General features: G+C 22.6%; 2 protein-coding genes across 2 annotated transcripts; one reads left to right on the top strand and one right to left on the bottom strand.

Moving 5' to 3' along the window:
- Nucleotides 1-638: 638 nt before the first annotated feature.
- On the top strand, nt 639-3,057 carry PGO_130010 (variable surface protein; the record flags this gene model as incomplete). The annotated part of the gene is made up of 4 exons (XM_028689517.1): nt 639-668; nt 1,361-2,171; nt 2,249-2,823; nt 2,920-3,057. The coding sequence occupies 4 exons, from the start codon at nt 639-641 to the stop codon at nt 3,055-3,057; spliced, it is 1,554 nt and encodes a 517-aa protein (XP_028545318.1).
- Nucleotides 3,058-10,119: 7,062 nt separating this feature from the next.
- On the bottom strand, nt 10,120-11,553 carry PGO_130000 (variable surface protein; the record flags this gene model as incomplete). The annotated part of the gene is made up of 3 exons (XM_028689516.1): nt 10,120-10,359; nt 10,489-11,388; nt 11,527-11,553. The coding sequence occupies 3 exons, from the start codon at nt 11,551-11,553 to the stop codon at nt 10,120-10,122; spliced, it is 1,167 nt and encodes a 388-aa protein (XP_028545317.1).
- Between the last annotated feature and the right edge of the window lie 361 nt (nt 11,554-11,914).

Genomic DNA, 11,914 nt, shown 5'->3' with positions numbered 1-11,914 from the left:
CAATAAAAAAATTTATTAAATTATCATGTTTATAAGAAAAGAACAATATGTTAACACTTACTGAATAAAAAATTAGTAGTCATTTGAATGTATTTAATTAAATCTAAATGTCCCAAGGATATTATTAAAATAATTTAATTATATAGTAAGAACTTTTATAGTGTATTATTACTCTCTATATAGTATTTTTTACTGAAATTCTATGTGAGAAAAATATGTTGTATTTATTTTATATTTTTTAGTATCAATGGTATAAAAAATTTGGAATATATATTAGCAATTTTAAAAAAAATTGTACTGTAAATTTAAGTATTTGTTTATTGATTATTAATTATTTTAATTTTTTGTTTGATTTGATTTACATTAAAACTCTCTAAATATACCCCCAGTAAAACTAAAAACTTGAAAAAAAAAAATAGACTGACGAGCTGTAAGTAATTATATACATAATGGGAAAGACCTTTATAGAAAAATAATTTTAACGCATATACGTAAGAAAAAAATGAATAGATAATTATCAAGCTATGCGTACTGTAATTTGTTATACCTTTTAAATTAACATTTAATTAATAAATCCATTCTACAATAATGAAGCAAACACATTTGTAATTCATATACTATTTATTTATTGTCTTTATATGGAACCCTATGATATTCAAAATGTATTAGTACAATAATAATGAAACAAAAATCTAAACATTCAAAATGTTACACAACACCAAAATATAAAACTTCACTTCTGTGTACTCATACGGACCTGTATGAGAAATATATTATACCATAACGGAAGAATGAAAGAGTGGTAAGGGAAAATATAAACAACATTAAATTTATTTGTTCTTTTATTATTAAAATAAAAAGAACGTACACACATATATAAGTGTAATTGTCAGAAAATATCTTATTTCATTTTTTATTATCACTAGATGAAAAATTTTTGACATTCTTTTACTTTATTAGTTTGTTTACACTGTATATAAACCTTAAATATATATATACTTTACTATCATTTAATTTCTGAAAAACTCATTTTCTCATGCAGGGACATATGATATATTAATTTAATGTTAAGAATGTTAAAAAAAAATTTAAACATGTATTTGTGTATTCCATTATTTTTCTCATGTTCTTATAATCAATTATAATTGATAATGTTATTAGATCAAATGTTTTTTATAATCCCTTTCACAACGTCCTAGTGATATGAGACAACACATTAATTTATCACATTTCTGTATATAATTTTTTATAGTTACATATATGTGACAATATAATGCCATTATACTAAAATACTATATACCTTTGTTCAAATATGCATACGCATTTATATAATTTTTTTCCCGATTATTTGAATCCAAAGGGGGAAAAAGTACAGACAGATACAGATAGTAATGGTGAACAGGGAATAGCTTCTGTATCTATTAGTACCATTGAAAACGAAAACCATAAATATGAGCAGTGCGATAAAACATTTACGAAATATGTAAAAGAATTTGATAAAGTTTTTCCAAATTTGGATGGAAATAATTATACACATTCATGCAAAAAATGTGATGAGTTCCGTGTATACATAAATAATATAGAACGTGATTTAAAAGAATGCAGTGATAAGGAAAGAATATTAATTGGTTTATACCAAGACGAAATAAAAAAATGTAACGAAAGATGTGCTAGAAAATCAGAACGCTTTGGAAGTGCCTTATCTCATGTTGAATCAACTGATGAATTAACTTCAGTAACAGAAAAACCCAGTAAAGTAAGCAAAAATCAAATAGAATCGAAAAAAGAAGATGTTTTAGCACATTCAGAATTTCTCCCCCAAACACCTGAAACAGTGGCATTAGAAACAGGAAAAACTCAAGATGAAACTTCAAATAAGTCTTTAAGAGAAACAGAACTCCAACAACACGATGTTTCATCGTCCCAACATGTTGTAAAACCTACTTCTGATTCTACTGAAAATGAAGATAGAGTACCTGAATCACCAGAAGATAGTCATCCCAATGCACCTGAACAAATGAAATCAACAGAACAGTCTTTATGTGTCTCAGACAATTCTTTAAAAGGAGAACCACGTGGTAGTAACTGTCCTCAAGTAAGAATATCTACACAGTTACATGATTCAGGTGAAGAATTACATGTAAATCCTTTAGATAATATCCCTTATTTGCGTAATTTACCTGTTTTTTGATCTGGTACGTGGCATATTGATAAAAAATATATCATTCTCCCTCCAACGTTGTTACAGGAAACAGTGATTGTGCAACAGTTGAACACAAAGAAGATCCCTTAAGGGCACACATTGTTGAAGGTTCTGTTCCATGTAGCACTCATCAAGGAAACGCAAATGAATTAGGAGCTAGTAAAAGGGATATTGGTAGTGTATATACGACTATAACATATAATGACAGAACCCATGTTGGTATAACAGTTTCGAACCATGGAACTTCTAGTGATATGCCCACTATTTATGTATCTTTAGGTAAAGAAACTACACAAGTTGGAGGATCTCGTAATGCAACACAAGAAGGGTTGCTACCTGGGTCGAAGAACTCTTATAGTTCTTCCATATCTTCTGGTACCCATAATCAAATCACTAATGTTGTTGCAAGTACACCTATTATAAATGGTTCTTATGGAACAAGTACAGTAGAAAAAGTAAGTGAATTGAGTAGAAATAGTGCTACACAGCATAATGGTACCACTGGAGAAGGTATTGTTCTAGATGGATCGGATGATGAACAGGGAATACCATATAAAAATTATATGATTATGATTTTAGTTCCCTTGACAATTATTTTGATAATGACACTTCTTGTAAAGGTAAACTAAAACTTGTTGCATTACTAGTATTACTCCCTTATTTTCAATTATTTTTAATAACTAATCTGTATTTTTACAAACTTCTTTTCTTTGTAGTTCACACCATTGGGGATGCTTTTTACTAAGAAAAAAAGGAAGAAACGAAAACACATGAATGAAAAACTACAGAAGGTACTATTAGATCGTACACCTGCAACAGAAACACGTGTTCATTTGGCATATAGCTATTTGTAACTTAAACACAATGCCCAATAAGAATTTTAAAAAATTTATAAGACCCGCATGTATTAAATAAATAAATAAAACGATAACATGTAATATTGACTATTTTACGTTTAACATTTTAATTTTATTTTGTTAAACCTTTGAAGGAATAACAACATACTATTTTTAAATTTTATAAAAATATTTATATCATTATTTGTAGTACAATTTTTTAACTAATGTACAAGAATAGTTTGAACAAATTTATATTAATTTTTTTATAATTTTAGTATAAAACGAAATCCTTTTAGAATTATATATACCAAAATACTTTTGATGAGTGGGTACATTAGTATTGCAATTAAAATTTCTTTTAATATTTATCGCATTTAGCATATTATTATTTTTTTTTTAATGTGATATAGAATATAATACAATTTTTTCTTCTATATTTGAACATTATTATTTGATTTTTTAATTAAAAACTCAGCACATATATTTTATAATAACAATAAATATTTGTCTTTTTTGTGTTAGTCAATTAAAATTTAGTATACCATTACTTTTGAAAAAATAGTGCAGTATTATGTAGTTGACTGCAAGGTAATTTCAAATGAAATTATCTATTATAGTATAAATAATATTTCTAATTCAGACATTGAAAAAATAAAATATTCAGAAATATTTTAATTTTTATTACATTAATAACCCTTTAATATGAAAAAAAAATAAATATATATATTAGTAAAAATGTAATGAATACTTAAACTACCACGTATATCATTTTTTATAAATTTTACATTATATGAAAACATATAATCAAGAACTTAAGAAAAATTAAAATATATTTTTGAAATTTTCAATGCAAGGAAAGTAATGTAATGAATATTATACTCATAAGACATTTAACAATATTCTTATGTAATATGTATTATTTTAAAGTTAACACTATTTCAATAAACATAAATATACATAATACAATAATGCCATTTGAGAAAATATAAGATTTTTATTTGCAACTTTGAAAAAAGTATTAATAATTTATATAGGTCACTAAAAAAATATCCGTAAATATATAAAAAAAAATATAAATAAATCTCTGCAATCATTTTGTCGTAATAAAAAATTAAAACATATTACAATAATATAATAAAAATTAAATTACTCAATGGATATAAAATAAGAAATCATTATATACCAGAATAAACAATTGATATTTTCTTATATGAACTTTCTAAAATTATACATTAAATAATTTACAATAATTTTTCATTTATGTAATTATTTAAATGTCTTTAGCATATCTTGTAATAAATAATTGATATCACTACTATATATTTTTGAATCATAGTGAAAGTGACTGCTTATTTATATATTTATTATGATTTTATATTGAATATAGGAATTTTAAAGGTATTATCTATATATTTGATAAACTTTTTAAATAATATAAAATTAAAATATAAGCACATGAACAAATCAATATAATATAAACATATTTCAGTATTAATAAAAACGAGAGAGTATCCTTATTAAAGTGCACATTTGCTACGTATATATATATGAATATTATACATAAAAAGAAATATTATAAACAATAATTTAAGGATTATTTTTATAATATAATATTAGAAAATTACATAGACATCGCCATTAATAATCTAATGATCTTTTTTTAGAAGCCATATCCATAAGGCGAGAATATATATAAAGGGATAGCAAAGTGTGTATAGAAGTTATAAATTTATAAACAACAAATAATTTATTACGATATGATTATATTTTAATTAAAGATAACTAAATTATTGCTGCAGTTTTGTCTATAATTCTTCGTATTAAATACATAATACAATTGAAAGAGTGATTCATTTAAAGGTATCTCAAAACACATTACTCATATATATATTCACAGTAATTCATAGGAGTATATTATTAAAATGTTTTCGATGATTAAAAACTTATATTTATATATTTTATTTTTTAAGTTTGCATAAAATAAATTTTATCATTATATATATATGAAAATATAAATGAAAAACTAAAATAAGAAATAAATTCCAAAGTAGAACTTTAAAAATGCACTTGTATATATTTTAGAATCTATAAATATAGATAAAAAAGGAAGAAGTGTACCCATATATAGTCCCAACATATGAATTACTCTACAGTTTAATCATAAAATTAGAAAACAATTACATGGAAATAAGCTAATGATAGGGATATTAGATACTATTGGTTGTTGTATTTTATAATAAAATCATAAGCATTGAGATAAAAATGGTATCCATCTTTCAAAAATACTATTTTTTGTATTTATATATTTATTTTTATTATTAAGTGCATTTGGGGCATTTTTTTATTTCAAAATAATTTTTTTTTAGATTTTTATTATCATTTTTTTTTGTTTATCATATTACATAGCAAAAAAGTAGTATATATAATAATAAAATCATTTGTATATATATATGCATATTAGATATTTCCATCAATAATTCTATTATGTCATAGGATCCATCGTAAAGATATCCATAAAATACCCCATTTTATCCATTCCATATATGTATTGTATATTACTATTTAAAATAAATACTATTTTCCATTGCATAATAAATAATTGTGCTACAAAAGTAAAAGAATTACATGGAAATCAAAAATCTTTAACAAATAAAATAATTTTAGGTAAATTACATAAGAAAAGTAATATATAAATCTATATATACCATTAAATATAAAAATTATGTTAAACAAAGTTTTAATAGCACACCTTAATAATTTTTTTTCATTATAATAATAGAATTTTGTCATATATAATTTTTATAGCTTTAATCACATGATAAAAAAAAATATATACATTTCCTCATGTGCAACTATTCTTATGTTTTAATTTTTTTTTTTTTTTTGTTACTTTTTTTATGAAATCATTAGAAATAATAATTTATTAAAAATTTTGAGCTTTGCATAAATAAAAATAATCCCATAACTTCTTAAAAAGTTTTATGTTAAGAATTATTGCTTATATATATATATATATTAAATTAATTCCCTTTCTAATCTTCATATATATTTTAAATTATTTACACTAAGGAAATAGTAAAAATAGGTAAATATTTTAATTACACAAATATAGTACATTAAAAATTGTATTTAAAAAAATACTGTTTATATAGTTAATCATTAAAACTTAATTATACACATAAATGATATTGATAAATACATGTTCATTAAAACCAATTATAATATAACAAAGGCGAATAAGATGCTAATAGAATACACATATTTTTGTGTTATAAAAAAAATAGAAAATGTTAATGAGATAAAAAATACATACTATGCACTAAATGTGATAAATATATGTAGCATTTACAGATAAAAAAAATTATGATTTAAAGTAAAAGAAATACATAAATACTAACTGATAAATGGTTCAAAAAAAAAATTTATATAATCTTATTATTTATAAAAATAAAAAGAGTTGCAGTGTATTCTATATTTAGAATAACTTATAGCACTCAGCTTATATATGTACCAACTGTGCAATATAGACATAATACCGAAAAAATAACATTATTTATTTTTAAAAAGACATAATAATTTAATTTATATTTTTCTTTATATATTTTTTCGTATATTAAAAATATAATTATTTATATATTTTATTAAAATAGATAATCATATATATTTTTTTTCAAGGCATATATGAGAATTATAAATATATATACATAAATTAATAGCAGATGTTGGCCCCTGTAACATGATTAAATTCTTTTAAAAATTTATTTGAATTTTAAATTATTAAAATATAGTATTTTGTATATATTATTATACTTAGTTAATAAGTATGATAAATTTTTTACTAACACGTTTTTATTTCACATAATTTTTTGTTCAGCATAATATAGAAATGTCAGGAATTTTAGAGGTATGTCAGTTAAGGTAATTCGTACATATTTTTTGGACTCCTATGTAGGACACAGATATATGAAATAAATTTTTACTGGTAAAATATACTTTTATTTTGCAATACATTTTTTATTTTTAAATTGTAAAAAGATGATTTATCAAAATTTCCATCTCACATTTACTATAGTATATTGGACACGGCTTCACATTATTATTGTGGTGCAAGTGGAGAGAATATACGTACAAATTTAGAGATTTACAATAATATTAATAGAATTTCAGAAATACTTAAAAATGATATAAGTTATATTTGCATTTTTCCTCTGAAAATTTTAATGATAAATTGTATGATTATTTCTATTACTGGCTAGGAGATATGATAATTGATAAGGTGCCTCATGAATCGGAACTTTAATCACTTATAAATGTCTGTTATGCACTGTTATCTATAAATAGTGCAAAAGGTAACTGCTTCCGACGCAATTTTTTTTTTTTATGTAAAATTATTTAAAAAAGTGGAAATAATTCACAATTACACTAAAGATTATGCAATTATAGAAGATGTACTTAATAATAACAACAATTTATGTTTCAAAAAATATATAGAGTACCTTGATTTATCCGTGGAAACTTTAATGAAGTAGAAACAGGAAGTAAATGGAATCCAAAAACTTATTATTTTGAATTATATCAGAAAGTTTTCCCTGAAGGGGAAAACCAAAAGAAAAAATTATCTCAACTAATAGTGCAATTGATGAGCCATTATTCACTCATTTAATAAGTGAATCAGATCATACATCAGAAGCTTCAATATACTCCTAATTTTACATTAGATATGCAATTTTGGAATATTTAAATAGTATATTATTTCATTTAGCGTGTATATCCATTATTTATTCTCTTTTATACAATGTAAGTATAAAATAAATTTATAAAATAAATTACTTAAATTTTTTTAGTTATTATATTACAGTAATAATATAAATTAATGATAAATATGTTATACATACAATTTATTCATTAGTTCACACCTTCTGGAACATGGGTTCTTAAATTTTTTAGAGTTAAAGGAGCATTATTGAATAAACAAAAAGATTCGGAAAAGCAAAGATTAAGTGAAAATTCTATGAAATTTTAGGAATTCTATACTCATAGAAACAGACTTAATGCAGCATACCGTTCTTCGTAAATCTATATTACACATTATATCCAATATAATTAGTTTTTTTTAAATAAAACTTTTTATAATTTTCATAATAATAACGTAACTCTATTAAAATAAAAAAATATAAATGCTATCTTAATTATGGAATCCAAACAAATGTAATCTATTTATTGGTATGAAAAAAAAATTATATTATAACATTATAAATTTTAAAATAACTATATTACCTAAAATTTATGTAATTGTTAGTACGTGTACATATATAAATGTTTATTATATTGCACACTTTGTCTTTATCATAAAAAATTGTATCCTAATTTAATGATATATAAAAATACATTTCTCAAGTTTTCGCTATTGTGTGAATCTTATATACTCCAAATGTAATACTTATATTTATTGTTAATAATATTATACGCATAATATTTATGATACAAACAAATTTGATATGGAAATTATATTTATTTAAATTGTTAGTTATATATATTCAATATAATCATATATTATATTAATAACCTCATTATTATTATAATTAATACATAAAGATATAATCATTTACATGAAAATTTTAAATGCACATAAAATTAGAAATAAATTATAGCTATATATTTCCTTTTACTGAATTCAAATGTACAATATTATTATATTGCATACTATTATTATTTTCCTGTAAATGTTAATAATTATTATATGCCTTTTACATTACATAAATTACACGGCTATTGAAAAATATATTACTGTTTTTACACGGCTCATATTAGTAAATAGTGGATTAAGAGTGATACAATTTTTAAATTCACATAAAATTTGTGTTACATCAATACTATATATATAAAATAAAAAAAAACTTATATATTTATATTCATAATTATGTATCAAAAAATAAAATTATAAATTGATGATAATTTCATTAATTACATATACATCAAATGTTTATATGAAATTTAGATATATATAATAAATAATGTAAAAATAAGATAATTATATTTCAATAATAAAGTTTCTTTATAATAAATTTATTTTAATAAGAGATTATATTAATTTATAAAGAAACATATTATACATTAATAATATGGGAAGCTCGAACAATTTATACATAATAAATAATGACAAACAGTGTATTATGTTATCACATATATAAACATTAAAATCTATGTCTCAAATATAATTTCATCATATTTTTAATATATATTAAAAGAACTGTTTTCTTTATTAATACAGGAATGCAGTCACATATACTTATTATTTACTTAACACAAACTATTTTATATATTGTATACTTATAAAATATTTTTCAATAGTCTACTGGGGCATAGGTTATTTTGCTCCTATATTCACTTGAATCTATGTATGGACTTTCAAAAATATTCATTATCGTGTAATGTTCGTTGCTTTTATTATTCCAGAGTTCCCTGAACTTTTTGACGCTCGGTTGTATATATGATCCAAGTGGGGTAAACTGTTATAAAAAAAATATATAAATATTTTTATTAATATGTTACATCTGAATTTAAATAATTTTTACTATTTGTAATATATATTTCCATACATTTACAACTTCATATTTATATCCGCATAACATGATCATCAATATTTGTTTACATTTTGTTTCCTAACTTTTCAAATATACACTGTATATAAGAACACCCTCTTATATAATTATGATACTTGTCTAAATTATTACTGACACAATCTAACATTACTGTAATTCACTTAAACTATAACTTTATTGATATAATTTGTACAATATCATTCATTTTTTTCCATATGTAATGCGAGCATCTTTAGATTCTTTAACAATTTATATGGCATATAATGCTTGTTCATGCTTTTTAAAATACGTGAACCTTTAAAATAAAAAGGCAAGTCTCATTTCATTTATTTTATAGAAATTTCATATAGTAGTTATGTGTACACAAATTATTCATATCAATAAATATTTACTTCTATAATATATCGTATTTAGACCTTGACTTTTATGATATCTACGTATTATTATTTGTAATTTTTTGCTCTTCAGTGTCCATTTAAATGTAATAATATTTATCTTCATATATTTCACCTAGGCCATTTCGTATTAAACCGTAACTATAAGAATAATTTTCTGTAGGATGATATACCAAATATGACTTCCCTATGTAGTAATCTAAGAGTTGGTATACTGATTCATGTGATGGAGATTCATCTTTCAATATCTCATTTTGCCCTTTAGGTAATTCCTTTTTCTTTATTCTCATTTTATGTACAGTTGATCCTTGAGAAGTAGACTAATAAATAAAAATATACATATATATAATACGAAAAATGATTAATTTTTAGTAAACATGAGTTTGTTATAAATAGCTTATTAGTATCAACATAACATAGTTGCATATTTAATTTTAATTTATATTTACACTATGGTAATAATATAAGAATGTAATTGCTCCTAATATTGAAATAACGACAATAAAATTATGTAAATAATTTTGATTTGTTGTATTATAGGCGCTCAATATAACATTAGAGGAAACATCAATAGTTTCATCTGATAAATTAGATGGCATAATTGAAACATCCTGTGCAATTTCTTTATGCTGAGGCGGTGTGATAACCTTATGATCAGTAACTAAAGGTGCTTCAGTTTTTGGAATTTTAATAGGAGTTAATACTTTACCTTCCTCTGTTTTTAATTTTTCGTGTGTAGACTTTAAAACGAGTAAAATATTATTCGGATCATACTGTTCATCACAACTAAAGTATGGTTCACAATAGGTTTCCATAGTATCATAATAGCAGCAACCATAATCCTTATCATAAATACTTCTATAAATCGTATTAATATAATTTATATAATTCAAATATGTTTCACAACTCTTTTTATCGCATTTGTTACTTTTAATATACTCAAAATTCTTGAAATAATCATGCACATCTTTCTCCTCCTTCCACATTTCTGGTGTACCTGACTCATAACATCCACATGGTTCCAAACTAGGATAATCTTTAATCAGCAATGCTACTAAATCAAAGAGTTTACCACTAATAGATTTATTTTTTACGTCATTCCCATTATAGTACTTTTTTCTTATATGATGATGAAACCAGTGTCTGAAGTAATAGCATTTTTCTTTGAGATTACTCCCCTTTTCACTAGATAATTCTTTTAAATGTTTTGATACTTTATTACAAAATGATTTATCCCAATCATCACTGTTTTCCATGGTATTGCAGTAAGTAATTCCATCGTTCAAAATATTAGGTTTATCCAATTCTTTATACTTTTGATGTGCAGGCAGATCTGGTAATTTTTCATCCTGTTAAGGACAAAAAGTTAATAATATATATAAATGCATGCTTCCTCTAGAGAAGTAATATTTTCTTTTCTAAAAAGTGTATAGAACATTAAACTAATAATATATATATAAATGTGTTTTCTAAAAACTTCAATATACCCATTTATTTTCTTCTAAAAGTGCCATCCTAATTTAAAGCATTTTGAAGAAATGTTATAACACAAGTTATTTTTTTATCGTGTCTATTAAGCCGTTAATGAATAATAACACATATTCTGTTAGCTGTATATTTTTTCATTTTAATTTAGAATGGTGAATAACTAATCATTAGAAATAGCTCCTCTTCAATATTTTATTTTGATTAAACTGAAGCTGTATTATCAATGCAATTGGAAATTTTGGATTCTAAATAAATTTAACTGAAAGAGGGAAGAATATTAGAATCCCCACAGAAAGTACTATTGTCCGACTATTTATTACTTTATAACATTTTAATTTATCAGAACACAACCATATTTTTTTTAATAATTCGTAATAATAAGCTAAT

The sequence above is a fragment of the Plasmodium gonderi genome, assembly GCF_002157705.1.
Source record: "Plasmodium gonderi DNA, contig: Chr13, whole genome shotgun sequence".
NCBI lineage: Eukaryota > Apicomplexa > Aconoidasida > Haemosporida > Plasmodiidae > Plasmodium > Plasmodium gonderi.
The sequence above is the reverse complement of the archived record's forward strand: the minus strand, read 5'-3'. Positions and strand labels throughout refer to the sequence as shown.